The following is a 15,524-nucleotide window of genomic DNA, read 5'->3' on the forward strand; positions in this document are numbered from 1 at the left end:
TTCCCTGTCCAGCTTTCACATGCATATGAGGCAATTGAAAACACCATGGCTTGGGTCAGGTGCACCTTAGTCTTCAAGGTGACATCTTCTCTTTTTAACATTTTAAGAGGTCTTTTGCAGCAGATTTGCCCAATGCAATGTGTCATTTGATTTCTTGACTGCAGCTTCCGTGGGTGTTGATTGTGGATCCAAGAAAAATGAAATCTTTGACAACTTCAATCTTTTCCCCGTTTATCATGACGTTGCTTATTGGTCCAGTTGTGAGGATGGACTATACAACTACTATATTAGAAAACATGTTAACTTGATTCTCTGTGATATGGTATATCAACAGAGCACATCTTAAAATAAATGTGTCACAGATTGGTAGCATGAGCTGTTTTGAATGCTTTCCTAGGGACACTGGTTTGGAAAACCAGGAAATAGAAAGTCCTGTAAGTAATTGGATGTAGTGTTGAGAGTGAAGAAAATTTGTAACGAAAAGAATTCAGTAAAAATCAGTCATCTACATAAGGAAAAAGACATCTCATAATAATAATGAAAAGTTATATCCATTTGTTTTGAAGCAGTTTAGTAAAATTTTTTTCCTTAACACCATCTACTTTTCCTTTTGTTTTTAAACCAAGGAAAGTAGTAGGTACTTGGAAAATTTGACTGTTGGGTAAAACTTAACAGTGAAAAATCCAGATTTAATTCTGATTACAGAAGAAGGTCAAATTCAGGAAGGTGCTCTGAGAAAAATATGCCAACATTCTCTTTTCATCTAGCCTTCTTGGCCTCTACTTCATTAATGGGGTGTGAAGTTGCTTGCTCCCATTTTTTTTTTCCTTCTCCCAAACCTTTCTCTAACATTGCCTCTCAGAAAGGAGAAAGGAATATCCTGGATATTTGGGCTATTAATTAAGCTAAAGAAGACAAGTGGCTCCGTATGATCCAAGCAAAGGATCAGGACGTAGGACTGTGTCTGTTGTACATAGGGTCACTATGAGTGAGAACTGACTAGACGGCACCTAATAGCAGCAACATAGTTCATCACACCGTAGATATTTTATGAGATTATAAGTTTTTTTTTTTTAAGTCTGGAAATCTGTATGATATTACAGGGAACAACTTGTAAATACTATGAACTAATGGTAAAACCATTCCCTGAGCTTGACACTCAAGATACCTAAGCATATCTCCATGTTTCACTGATCCAATGGTCACACAAACACCTGATTTCCTAACTCTGTATTTATATAATATTTACTAGTATATTTACTAGTGTTATGGTAATTAACATTTTACACAAAAGCTTTATTTCTTATTTTTTTGATATGACTACTTTGAAAAATTACCTCAATCTCTAATATTTCTATATACACATGGATGTTTTGGCAAAATGAAATAGGGTTTTTACTCTATAGGCTATGAAAAAAAAATTCTGTATCATACGGAGTAAAACCTATACTGTAAACATCAGGCTATTAATATGCTATTTTTGTATAAATGCATTAAAATTATATCTGATATGCATGTTTCTGAGACATCAGCATATACATATATACATACATAAATATTTGTTTCTATTATTATGTTAATTATATTATTTTTTTCCCTTTTTCAGATAATGTTAGAAGGATTCTACAGCAATCTTTGGTACTGGACATACACAAAACCTCTTCAGCTTTTGCCCTCCTGGTCCCTTGCCTACCACCTTTAGCTTGTTTCAGATTCCTTCAAACATTTTACATGATTTGCAATGGTTACATGAACTTTTGGGAAGTGGTATTTGTACCATCTCATACTTTATTCACCATGGAACTTTAGGGAACAAAATTGGAAAAAGCTTCCAAAGCATAATTATAAAAAATGAATCTTATTGTTAAGCTTCGGAGAAGTTTTCGAACACTGATTGTTCTCTTAGCTACCTTTTGCTTGGTGAGCATTGTCATTTCTGCCTATTTCCTCTACTCTGGCTATAAACAGGACATGACACTTACTGAAACCACTGCAGAACCAGAATGTGCTGACCTCAAAATTCTACCATATCGATCAATGGAGTTAAAAACAATTAAACCTATTGATACATCCAAAACCGACCCTACAGTCCTCCTATTTGTGGAGAGCCAATACTCGCAACTTGGTCAAGACATCATAGCGATCTTGGAGTCCAGCCGATTTCAGTACCACATGGTCATTGCCCCTGGCAAGGGAGACATACCTCCCCTTACAGATAATGGCAAAGGGAAATATACTTTAGTTATTTATGAAAATGTTCTGAAGTATGTCAGCATGGACTCATGGAATCGAGAGCTTTTAGAAAAATACTGTGTGGAATACAGTGTTAGTATAATTGGTTTTCATAAAGCCAATGAAAACAGCATACCAAGTACACAGTTAAAAGGCTTTCCTTTAAACCTTTTCAATAATCTAGCTCTAAAGGATTGTTTTGTCAACCCTCAGTCTCCTTTGCTGCATATTACCAAAGCCCCCAAGGTTGAGAAAGGACCTCTTCCTGGGGAAGACTGGACTATTTTCCAGTATAATCATTCAACCTACCAGCCTGTGCTTTTAACCGAATTACAGACAGAAAAATCCCTTCCACCTTTGCCCAGCAAAACACTCTACGCCACAGTGATTCAGGATCTGGGGCTTCATGATGGAATTCAGCGAGTTCTTTTTGGCAACAACTTAAACTTTTGGCTGCACAAGCTCATCTTCATAGATGCCATTTCCTTCTTGTCAGGAAAGAGGCTGACACTGTCTTTAGACAGGTACATCCTTGTGGACATTGATGACATCTTTGTTGGAAAGGAGGGAACGAGGATGAATGTCAAAGATGTGAAGGTAAGAACATTTATATATGACATCACAGTCTCTATTTCATTAACTTTGAGGTATATGTTTGAAATAAAATATGCAATTTTAAAACTATTGAACTAAGTCTTAACCATTCCTCCCATGTATGTCGGAATGTCAGATGTTTGGGGGGAGTGGGTAGGGCTAAAACATCCCAGACTATCTAACCTTACTCTCCTTGCCTCTATTTAGGCCTTGCTCAGCCCAGCTAGGACCCCTTAGAACTGGCCCCTTGTTGTTGTAATGGTGTAGTTTGTAATGAGACTGATCCAGTCATAGAACTCTAGCCCTGGACTGATCCCACTGCCCTACTGGGTTTGACAGTGGTTGTTGAAATACAAGATGAGAAAGCAGTCCAAGACCTTTCCGTAACTAAAATACTGATATTATAAAAACTGGTCTTATAGAACATGTGGTACTTGACTTGACCTATTGGACTATCTCAATGATAAATTTATCCTATTATTTTGGATAATTCATCAGTGTTGCTGGTAGCAAGTCTAAGTTATGTATAACAAACTCATTCTGTGATTGCTAACAGAGAAAGAAAAAGTCAAAAAATTACGCTAAATTAGGTAGGATATTTTGGGAATAATTCCCTCTTTCCTCGTCTTGGCTCAACATTCTCACATGATCTTTCACTTATGCCTCTTCTACCCTCTATGTAACCAAACTCATTCTGGGTATAAACAGTTTAGGCAAACATATAAATAAAAATAAAGAACAGGATTTATAACTATGAAGGAACTAAAGATTAAGAGGATGCCATCCTTTTTGAACTTCTATTATTAGGGTTTTTTTCCCTCCAAAGATGACACTTGGATACTACTTTAAAATACCACCTTTTTTTTTTTCCTATCCTAAAACCTTAAGACATGATTAGAACCAGTGGAATAAACTCACATTTTAGAAGTCTTCAAAGTATCTGTAGACCAGGGAACTCAATGTTTAATGAGCCACTGAATGAAGCACTGAGTAACTCTGATCCCAATATTTCATTTTGGGAATATTGTAAAAGGATTAAGTGACCTCTCTCAAGTTCTGTCTAGCTTCTTTTTCTTTTTAATTCTTTTGTGTATGTGTGTGCGTGTGTGTATTTTTTGTACTTGTGATTCATAAAAATGCTGACTTTATTTTAATTTTAAGATAATAAACTTAACAAGTAGTCATGTGTTTCAAAATGTTCAGAGTGGTTGGTTCTTCTCTTAAAAGGACAGGGTTTTCAAATTTCAGTCTAACACTCGATGATGTGAAATTTTTATTCTGTGATGTGAATTCAATTTTAGCTATTTCATTTATTCTAAATAGAAAACGAAATAAATATTCAACACTACTAATGCGATATTAAAAGTCACCCCTGGTGATATTGTGCTAAGAGCTCGGCTGCTAACCAAAAGGTTGGCAGTTTGAATCCACCAGCCACTCCTTGGAAACCCAGTGGGGCAGTTCTACTCTGTCCTATGGGGTAGTTGTGAGTCAGAATCAACTTAATGGCAATAGGCTTGATTTTTTGTTTTGTTTTGTTTAATGACTTTTTTATGTAGCATAACCCCTTACAGAATAACAAAATTTGATAGTCTGAAGCAATGTCACAGGCAGAGAGGGAATTGCAAACATGAGTATGCATGTGTGTGTATAGATATGTATTAGTGTTTATGTGTATACAATCCATATGTGTTCATATGTGTATAGTAATGCGTGCATAAATATATTTGCATGTGCGTACATGCGTATAAATGTCAGCTTAGCTTCACTTTGAAGAAAATATACTCTTTTTTGTCAGCTATGCTCTTGTTTAAGGTTCTCCTTCAAAATCACTAATCAAAGAATATCAGAAACTTGATAGAACTGAGAGCTGTTATCCTCTTGAGTTACTTACAAATCAATAGAAAATACTGTCTTTCTAATATAAAAATTAAAGTACCGGTCTTTTGTATATTATTTCTATTTGACTTATTCTGTTTATTTTTCGTATACATATAACTTAGGGGTAAAGAATCTTTAATTACATGCATGTAGAAAAGTTCTGGATGCCCATGCTCTTCATCCTCATATTCCTTTCCTGGCCATGTGGGATTTGATCGCATACTAGTAGATGAGGAGAAATCTACACTTCTCAAACTCTTTCCCAGTTTTCTAGACCAAAGGGATTGTTGTTAGTGCACGCCGTCCAGTCAATTCAGACTCGTAATGAACTTACAGGACAGAGCAGAACTGCCCCATAGGGTTTCCAAGGCTGAAATCTTTACAGAAGCAAACTGCCACAACTCTCTTCCACGACGTGGCTGGTAGGTTCAAACTGCTGTCCTTTCAGTTAGCAGCCGAGCACTTAACCACCACACCACTAGGACTCCTTTGCAAAGGAATTAGCCACTGACAATTTTCTACGATATCCTGATATAGAGGGTAGAGATGCTCTGTTCCTCAACAGAACAAATACAGGCAAGCAGAGGTATTGTGGCTGAATGTTTTTGGCTGTATGCATGATTGTCCTCTCCCTGGGCCACTTCCACAGTGAGACTGGCAGAGCTGGGAGTATTTAACGGTAAATTCGGATATAGCCTGATCTGTAGTGCCACCTCATTTTGTTGACAATAAATCTATTAGCATATTTTTATTTGAGTCCAAGTCCTTACCAAGGGGATAGAGAGTTCAGATCCTACTGTTACAACTGTTATAAAATAAGCCATTTTTAAGGCACAGAATTACAATGCAGTTTTTGAACTGAACTTGACAGCTCACCACCTAAGTTACTATATACCTAACTTCTTTGTAGAATCATTTATGCCTTATCTCATTGTCTCATTCCCTCCACCACTAAAGCCACTGAGATAGAAATTAATGTTTCCATCTCAAAGGGAGCAAAATTAAACACAGTTTTAGTACCTGTCATCACATTGTTAACATAATTTCATTGTATATCTAAAAACTCAAGAAGTGAGAAAAAATTACCCATGTATATAAAGCTTCTAGAAACTAATTGCATTTTGAAAGATTGTGAAATATTAGCTATCAAAATATGGTCATGTTTTGACCTGGTAATATATCCGTGTGGTCTTCTATGCAATCACAAAATACTTCATGTACATGGAAAGCTTTATTAGAAAGATGGTCTCGGGCTATTAGGGTGTTGGCTTAGACACTTGAGCTTATTTTTTCCTAGTTCTGAAAGCAACTTCTGCTTTTACAACGGCCTTGACTATTGGATGTAATATTCCTTCTAAAAGTGGTATCAGTTGAGCAATTTTTAGGAAAAGCTAAAATAACAAAAAATCATTTTTGATTATTAAAGTATAATTCTAAAAAGTAACTTTTTTTTGTAGCTCTCTATATACCATTTTCTATGGACAATGACTCACCCTTCACTGGAATTCCTGGTTGGATTCAATACTTAGTGAACGAAGAAAAATTTCTATAGTCATAGAAGTTTGATAGAACTAAGATAACATGTCTTTTTTCTCATAGTTTCCCTCAGACAGAATAAATGGGCTTTCCCAGTGAAAGTTTTGAAAAACACACACATAGGCAATGAAATCGGATTTTTATCAGTGCTACCAATAATTCAGTACTTCAGTCAATTCTGTGACCTGTCTTTATTCTCTCTGTTGGCAGCAAATTATCATTATTAACATTTTTAAATGTCTTCGAGAAAATGCATTCATTTATTCATTGAACGTCTGCTATGTATAAAACTATAAGACATTTTCTGCCTCATCCAAACTTCCTATTTCAGAATTCTGTATGATCCAACTCAAGCTTATTTTTTCAACATACACTTTTTATTTCTTCATACTATTTCTGTTAGGCTAGCCCACTGCCTAGTCCTCAAGTATGGCTTGGTCATTTCTGACTTGACCATCTTTCTCTGTTTCTGCGCCTAGACTAAAATACTTTCTTGAAACTATCCACATTTCAAAAGACCCTTAAAGTCCTACTTCTTATGAGAATGTGTCACATCCCCCAAAGACTCCAGCAGACCATGATTTTACTCTCAGTTAAGTCCTTGAATAGTCACTGACCTTAACTCTCATTTAGCATGTTCTCGTATATGAGTTAACTCCAAAACTAGGTAATGATACCATTTTTCTCATACTTCCTTATGTGTCCCAAAGTATATAATAAATAACCTTGGACACGATGATAAAAATATTAGCTGATAATTATACTGTGGTTTAACTGCTTGTGAGTACAAAATTAATTACAGAAAAATCGATTTACTACCTTAGGAAAGAATAATTTGAGAATAGTTTTGAACTTTGTCTCTAAAGGAAGCACAACAAACTTAGTGGCTAACACAACAGAGGTTTATTTTCTCACAATTGTGGAGGCTAGAAGTCTGAAATGAAGGCATTTGCAGGCCTAAAGGTTCTAGGGGATGATTTTTCCTTGCCTCTCCTAGCTTAGGTGGCTCCAGATGTTGGTGGCCTTATGGAAACATAACTCCAGCCTCTGCTTCAATCTTTACATGATCTTCTGTGTGTTTCTGTCTCCGCATCTCTTCTTATAAGGACACTGGCCTTAGTGGACTCAGGGTCTACCCTACGCCTATATGACCTCATCTTAACTAATTACATCTGCAGTGACTCCGTTTCACATTCTGAAGTTCCGGGAGGGATGTCAGTTTTAGGAGAGACACTACCTAACCTGGTAACCCAGTGCATGTATATCTGGATATGGGTAAAAGTAGAAAGAAAATCTATATTGTAAACCAGGTGTCCAGAATAAGTGGCTAACAGGCTAGTTGGTTGGAACTTTATTCATCACACCCCACCCCTCAAAATGAGCATTAGCTGATGTTAAACCTCAATCCTGATACAAGCAATTTTGCAATACCTTAACCTGGATATTTTTCTGCATTTATTTTGACTGAAGCCCTGGTGGCACAATGGTTAAGAGCTTGGCTGCTAACCAAAAGGTTGGCAGTTTGAATCTACCAGCTGCTTCTTGGAAACCGTAGAGGGCAGCTTTACTCTGTCCTATAGGGTCACTATCGGGTCGCTATGAGTTAGAATCAACTCCATGGCAACTGGTCTGGTTTTTTGGGTTTTAATTTGACTACATGTTCCCTGTGTGAAAAACCATATAGTCAAAGAAATAAAGTGAGAAAATAATATATATTGTGTAAGTTGGATGATGGAAACAAAGATGTTATGTTGGGTGATAATTCATAAAATTTTAACATGTCTAAAGTATCTAGTTAGTAGAGGGTCTTGAAAGATAGGAAACTGAGCCCTGGTTACTTAAATAGTACAGTGAAAGCCTCTCTTCCTTTTTAACAAGAAAAGGATATAATGGAAATATTAGAAAAATTTATGCTAAGTAAGGGTAATATAAATAGAGAAAATTCTAGTTCAAAATGTTGTAAGAACTCTATCATGAAAGAAAATCTTGAAAACTTGGCTAATGATTTGAAGAAGGATTGGAGGAGAAAGGAAAAAAATCTCATTATTTCTGTGGTTGCGACCTAAGAAAATAGGAAAATGTTAGTGCTGTGAACATCAATGCAGGAAATGAGAGGCTGCATCTGGTAACTGAGAAGATTAGTTTTCTACTTTTTATGCTGCAATAAATGAAACAGATTTGTTATATTTGGCAAATTAATATACATTTTTTTAGAATCTTCAATATCAGAATGAAAGTACTGACTATCAAAATAAGAGCTGGGAAGGAAAAGTTGGAGTATGGGTAAATTAAATTCAGGTTTGACACATATCATCCAGGGTAGATTTAGGAATCCAGAACAATCCAAGCAATAGGGGTTGGGTGGATGATCCAGTCATGCAAACAAGCTAGCAGCAGCTGAAAGTTCTGTGGGATTTCTAAGTAGGCACCCAGCTTAAGAAAAACCCAGATTTAGGCAGGTGGTAGTTACTATTTATCAAAGAGATTTGACAGCAAACTTAAAGTACCCAGTCCCTGCATAAGGGTTTTTTGACAGGAATCTTCTGCCTGAGAACAATACCACAAGAAGGCAGTGCTCCAGTCCTGGAGGATAGATGGGATCCCACATGTGTCATAACAGCATGGATACTGGCATAGGTGGACATGGCATGGGCACTGGAAGGCGTGAGCTCAGTCACAATAACAGCTCTTTTACTTTTATCCTGGAATCAAAGCAGAGATATGCCATCAGCAAGACTTGTTTGAAACTAAGGCCCTACCATCTTGACCAAGGACTCTGCAGGCCTCCACTGTCAGGGAGACATTGAATTTAAAACCTTACAGAGTACGTAGATGCCCAGTTGTGAGAATTAACTACACTGTTTGAAAGGACTCCAATTGTTCTAGAAGAAAAGCAAGCAAGCACTATCAAAGGTTTATAATAAGCATGGTTATTTTTCCATATAAATACAGTGTCATAAGGAGATGACTGTGTCAATTAAAATATTTTACTAGGTAGAGTTTAGCTTGGCTAAAAATGGAAGCTCCATATTATATATTTTGGCAAGGTCAGTAATGACCTCAGACAAGCTAAAACATACTTGGACTAGGACAAGCACCATACAGGATATATTTAATGATAATTCTTTTGTCTATATAAAATTTCAGCACGAATGTCTCAGGTTTTCTTTTCTTCGCAATTCTGTCAAGTGGCACCTTGCATATAATATTGTCAATGGAGGGGAAAGCCATTGTCCTAAAAAAAAGAATCTTTTACGAAGCAAGTATGGTCTCATTCTCCACTTAAGAAATTTCCAAAATTATATAACATGTTTATACTAATGATAAAAATAAAAAAATAATAAGAACATACGCATTGGCAATATCCCCTTCCAAACTGAACGGTTTATCGAAAATAGTTGCATTGTATATATATATGGTATTCATTTAACTTAAACCCCAAAAGCATTTATTACTCACCTAGACGCTGTGACTATCATTCCTTTTTTTTTCTTAATTTTTATTGTGCTTTAAGTGAAAGTTTACAAATCAAGTCAGTCTCTCATACAAAAATTTATATACACCTTGCTATATACTCCTACTTGCTCTCCCCCTAATGAGACAGTACATTGCCTCCCTCCACTCTGTCTTTTCCTGTCCATTCAGCCAGATTCTGATCCCCTCTGCCCTCTCTTCTCCCCTCCAGACAGGAGATGCCAACATAGTCTCGTGTGTCTACTTAACCTAAGAAGCTCATTCTTTACCAGTATTATCTTCTATCCCTTTATCCAGTCCAATCCCTGTCTGGAGAGTTGGCCTTGGGAATGGTTCCTGTCTTGGGCTAACAGAAGGTCTGAGGACCATGATCAACAGGATCCGTCTAGTATCAGTCAGACCATTAAATCTGGTCTTTTTATGAGAATTTGGGATCTGCATCCCACTGCACTCCTGCTCTCTCAGGGGTTCTCTGTTGTGTTCCCTCTCAGGGCAGTCATCAGCTGTAGCCGGGCACCATCTAGTTCTTCTGGTCTCAGGCTGATGTAGTCTCTGGTTTATTTGGCCCTTTCTGTCTCTTGTGGTCATAATTACCTTGTGTCTTTGGCATTTTTCATGCTTCTCTCCTCCAGGTGAGTTGAGACCCATTGATGCATCTTAGATGGCTGCTTGCTAGCGTTAAGACCCCAGACACCAGTCTCCAAAGTGGGATGCAGAACGTTTTCTTAACAGATTTTATTATGCCAATTGACTTAGATGTCACCTGAAACCATGGCCCCCAAACCCCCACCCCTACTATGATGGCCTTCAAAGAATTCAGTTTATTCAGGAAACTTCTTTGCTTTTGGTTTAGTCCAGCTGTGCTGACCTCTCCTGTATTGTGTGTTGTCTTTCCTTTCACCTAATATAGTTCTTATCTACTATCTAGTTATTGAAAACCGCCCCTTCCCTTCCTGCCTCCCCGTCTCATAACCATCAAAGAATATTTTCTTCTATGTTTAAACTATTTCTCAAGTTCTTATAATAGAGGTCTTATACAATATTTGTCCTTTTGCAACTGACTAATTTCACTCAGCATAATGCCTTCCAGATTCCTCCATGTTATGAAATGATTCACTGTTTCATCATTGTTCCTCATGGATGCATAGTATTCCATCATGTGACTATACCATAATTTATTTATCCATTCAACTGTTGATGGGCACCTTGGTTACTTCCATCTTTTGGCTGTTGTAAACAGCACTGCAATGAACATGGGTGTGCATATATTTGTTTGTGTAAAGGCTCTTATTTCTCTAGGACATATTACAAGGAGTGGGATGGCTTTTTAAGGAAGTGCCAAATCGATTTCCAAAGTGGTTGTACCATTTTACATTCCCACCAGCAGTGTATAAATGCTCCAGACTCTCCACAACCTCTCCAACATTTATTATTTCGTGTTTTTTGGATTAATGCCAGCCTTGTTGGAGTAAGATGGAATCTCATTGTAGTTTTGATTTGCATTTCTCTAATGGCTAATGATAGTGACCATTTCCTCATGTGTCTGTTAGCTACCTGAATGTCTTCTTTAGTGAAGTGCCTGTTCATATCTTTTGCCCATGTTTTAATTGGGTTATTTGTCTTTTTGTAGTTGAGTTTTTGCAGTATCATGTAGATTTTAGAGATCGGAAGCTGAACCGAAGTGTCATAGCTAAAAACTTTTCCCAGTCTGTAGGTAATCTTTTTAGTCTTTTGGTGAAGTCTTTGGATAAGCACAGGTGTTTCATTTTCAGGAGCTCCCAGTTATCTAGTTTCTCTTCTGGATTGTTAGTAATGTTTTATATACTCTTTCTGCTATGTATTCGGGCTCTTAACATTGTCCCTATTTTTTTTTCCACAGTCTTTATCGTTTTGGATTTTATATTTAGGTATTAGATCCAGTTTGAGTTTGTTTTTGTGCATGGTGTGAAGTATGGGTCCTGTTTCATTTTTTTGCAGATGGATACCCAGTCATGCCAGCACCATTTGTTAAAAAGACTGTGTTTACCCATTTAATTGACTTTGGACCTTTGTCAAATATCAAGTGCGCATATGGGGATGGATTTATGTCTGGATTCTCAATTCTGTTCCATTGGTGCATGTATCTGTTGTTGTGCCAGTACCAGGCTGTTTTGACTACTGTGGTGGTATAATAGGTTCTAAACTCAGGTAGAGTGAGGCCTCCCACTTTATTCTTCTTTTCCAGTGATGCTTTACTTATCCGGGGCCTTTTTCCTTCCATACGAACTTGGTAATTTGTTCCTCCATCTCATTAAAAAACGTCATTGGAATTTGGATTGGAGTTGTATTGTATCTACAGATAGCTTTTGGTAGAATAGACATTTTTACAATGTTAAGTCTTCCTATCCATGAGCAAGGTATGTTTTTCCATTTATGTAGGTCTCTTTTGGTTTCTTACAGTAGTGACTTGTAGTTTTCTTTGTATAGTTCTTTGACATCCCTGGTAAGATTTGTTCCTAAGTATTTTATCTTCTTGGGGCTACTGTAAATGGTATTGATTTGGTGATTTCCTCTTTGATGTTCTTTTTGTTGGTTTAGAGGAATCTAACTGATTTTTGTGTGTTTGTCTTTTATCCCGATGCTCTTCTGAACTCTTCTATTAGTTTCAGTAGTTTCCTTGAGGATTCCTTAGGGTGTTCTGTGTATAAGATCATGTTATCTGCAAATAGAGATATTTTACATCTTCCTTACCAATCTGGATGTGCTTTATTTCTTTATCTAGCCTAATTGCCCTGGCGAGGACCTCCAGTACAATGTTGAATAAGAATGGTGATAAAGGACATCCTTGTCTGCTTCTGGATCTCAAGGGGAATGCTTTCAGACTCTCTCCATTTAGGGTGATGTTGGCTGTTGGCTTTGTAGAAATGCCCTTTATTATGTTGAGGAATTTTCCTTCTATTCCCATTTTGCTGAGAGTTTTAATCATGAATGGATATTGAACTTTGTCAAATGCCTTTTCTGCATCAGTTGGTAAAATCATGTGACTCTTGTGTTTTGTTTTATTTATGTGATGTATTACATTAATTGTTTTTCTAATGTTGAACCATCCCTGCATACTTGGTATGAATCCCACTTGGTCATGGTGCATTTTTTTTTTTTTTTTGAAATGTAGTTGAATTCTATTGACTAGAATTTTGTTGATGATTTTTGCACCTAAGTTCATGAGGGATATAGGTCTGTAATTTTCTTTTTTTGTGGTGTCTTTACCTGGTTTTGGTATCAGGGATATCCTGGCTCCATAGAATGAGTTTGGGAGTATTCTGTCCTTCTCCATGCTCTGAAATACCTTTAGTGGTAGTGGTGTTAATTCTTCTCTGGAAGTTTGGTAGAACTCTGCAGTGAAGTCATCCAGGCCAGGGCTTTTTTTGGTTGGGAGCTTTTCGATTACCTTTTCAATCTCTTCTTTTGTTATTGGTCTAGTTAGTTGTTCTACCTCTGTTTGTGTTAGTTTAGGTAGGCAGTGTGTTTCTAGAAATTCATCCCTTTCTTCTAGGCTTTCAAATTTGTTAGGGTACAATTTTTTGTAGTAATCTGATATGATTCTTTTAATTTCAGTTGGGTCTGTTGTAATATCGCCCATCTCATTTCTTATTCAGGTTATTTGCTTCCTCTCCTGTTTTTCTTTTGTCAGTTTGGCCAATGGTTTATCAATTTTGTTAATTTTTCAGAGAACTAGCTTCTTGTCTTGTTAATTCTTTCAAATGTTTTCCCTTTTTCTATTTCATCTTATTCTGCCCTAATTTTTATTATTTGCTTTCTTCTAGTGCCTGAGGGTTTCTTTTCCTGCTCTCTTTTATTTGTTCAAGTTGTAGGGATAATTCTTTGATTTTAGCCCTTTCTTGTTTTTGGATGTGTGCATTTATTGATATAAATTGACCTCTGAGCACTGCTTTTGCTGTGTCCCAGAGGTTCTGATAGGAAGTGTTTTCATTCTCATTGGATTCAATGAATTTCTTTATTCCATCCTTAATGTCTTCTATAACAGTCTTTTTGAGCAGGGTATTGTTCATTTTCCAGGTGTTTGATTTCTTTTCTCTGCTTTTTCTGTTATTGATTTCTACTTTTATGGCCTTATGGTCAGAGAAGATGCTTTGTAATATTTCAGTGTTTTGGATTCTGCTAAGGCTTTCTTTATAACCTAATACGTGGTCTATTCTAGAGAATGTTCCATGTGCACTAGAAAAGAAAGTATACTTGGCTGTTGGTGGGTAGAGTGTTCTGTATGTGTCTATAAGGTCAAGTTGGTTGGTTGGGGCATTTAGATCTTCTGTGTCTTTATTGAGCTTCTTTCTGGATGTCCTATCTTTCACCGAAAGTGGTGTTTTGAAGTCTCCTCCTATAATTATGGAACTGTCCATCTCACTTTTCAATGCTATTAAAGTTTGTTTTATGTATCTTGCAGCCCTGTCACTGGGCATGTAAATATTTAATATGGTTATATCCTCCTCGTATATTGTCCCTTTAATCATTGTATGGTGTCCTTCCCTATCCTTTGTGCTGGATTTAACTTTAAAGTTTATTTTGTCAGAAATTAACATTGCTACTTCTGCTCTTTTTTGATTGTTCTTTGCTTGATATATTTTTTTTCCATATTTTTAGTTTCAGTTTGTTTCTGTCTATAAGTCTAAGGTGTGTTTTTTGTACGCAACATATAGACAGCTCGTGTTTTTTATCTATTCTGCCACTCTCTCTTTATGGGTGCATTTAGTCCATTCACATTGGGCATAATTATGGATAAATATGGATTTAGTGCTGTCATTTTGATGTCTTTTTTTGTGTGTTGGTGACAGTTTCTTTTCCCCACTTAATGTTTTGTGCTGAGTAGTTTATATATTGTCTTTTCCTTTTATTCATTGTTGTTGTTTTTTTATGTGCTGAGTTTCTATTTTTTCTTGTATTTTATTTTGATGTGTAGGATAGTCTCCTTTGTAGTTACCTAAATATTTACCCCTATTTTTCTAAGTTTAAACAACTCTTATTTCTTTATATCGCCTTTTCCTCCTCTCCATATGAAAGATCTATGACTACATTTCTTAGTCCCTCTTTATTGTTTTCATGTCTTCTTCTTTTATATAATAACATTGTTGTTTCCCTCTTTTGAGTGTTTTTTTATCTTGATTTATTTTTGTGATTTTCCTGCCTGGGTAGACACCTGATTGCTCTGTCCAGCATTCTAGCGTTGGGCTGATAGCTGGTATTATTGATTTTCTAACCAAAGAACTCCCTTTAGTATTTCTCATAGATTTGGTTTGGTTTTTACGAATTCCCTAAACTTCTGTCTCTCTTGAAATGTCCTAATTTCACCTTCATATCTGAGAGACAGTTTTGCTGGATATGTGATTCTTAGCTGGCAGTTTTTTTTTTCTCTCAATGCTTTATATAAGTCATCCCATCGCCCTTTTGCCTGCATGGTTTCTGCCAAGTAGTTCCAGCTTATTCTTATTGACTCTCCTTTGTAGGTGGCTTTTCATTTATCCCTAGCTGCTCTTAAAATTCTCTCTTTATCTTTGGTTTTGGTGAGTTTGACTATAATATGTCTTGGTGACTTTCTTTTAAAATCTACCTTATGTGGAGTTCGATAAGCATCTTGACTAGATATCTTCTCATCTTTCACAATATTAGGGAAGTTTTCTGCCAACAAATCTTGAACAATTCTCTCTGTATTTTCCCTTATCCATCCCTGTTCTGGTTCTCTAAGCACTTGCAGGTTATTTCTCTTGATAGAGTCCCACATGATTCTTAAGGTTTCTTCATTTTTTTTTAATTCT

The 15,524-nt window shown here is 36.4% G+C and overlaps 1 protein-coding gene across 1 annotated transcript in view; it reads left to right on the top strand.

The window, feature by feature from the left end:
• Positions 1–15,524, top strand: part of LOC100665316 (N-deacetylase and N-sulfotransferase 4) — a 509,460-nt gene that overhangs the window by 212,173 nt on the left and 281,763 nt on the right. The window contains exon 3 of the mRNA XM_023548610.2: positions 1,607–2,829. Within this exon, the coding sequence (XP_023404378.1) occupies positions 1,852–2,829 (978 nt within the window). The 5' untranslated portion in view covers positions 1,607–1,851. The remainder of the gene's footprint in view (positions 1–1,606; positions 2,830–15,524) is intronic.

The sequence above is a fragment of the Loxodonta africana genome, chromosome 5, assembly GCF_030014295.1.
Source record: "Loxodonta africana isolate mLoxAfr1 chromosome 5, mLoxAfr1.hap2, whole genome shotgun sequence".
Lineage (NCBI taxonomy): Eukaryota > Metazoa > Chordata > Mammalia > Proboscidea > Elephantidae > Loxodonta > Loxodonta africana.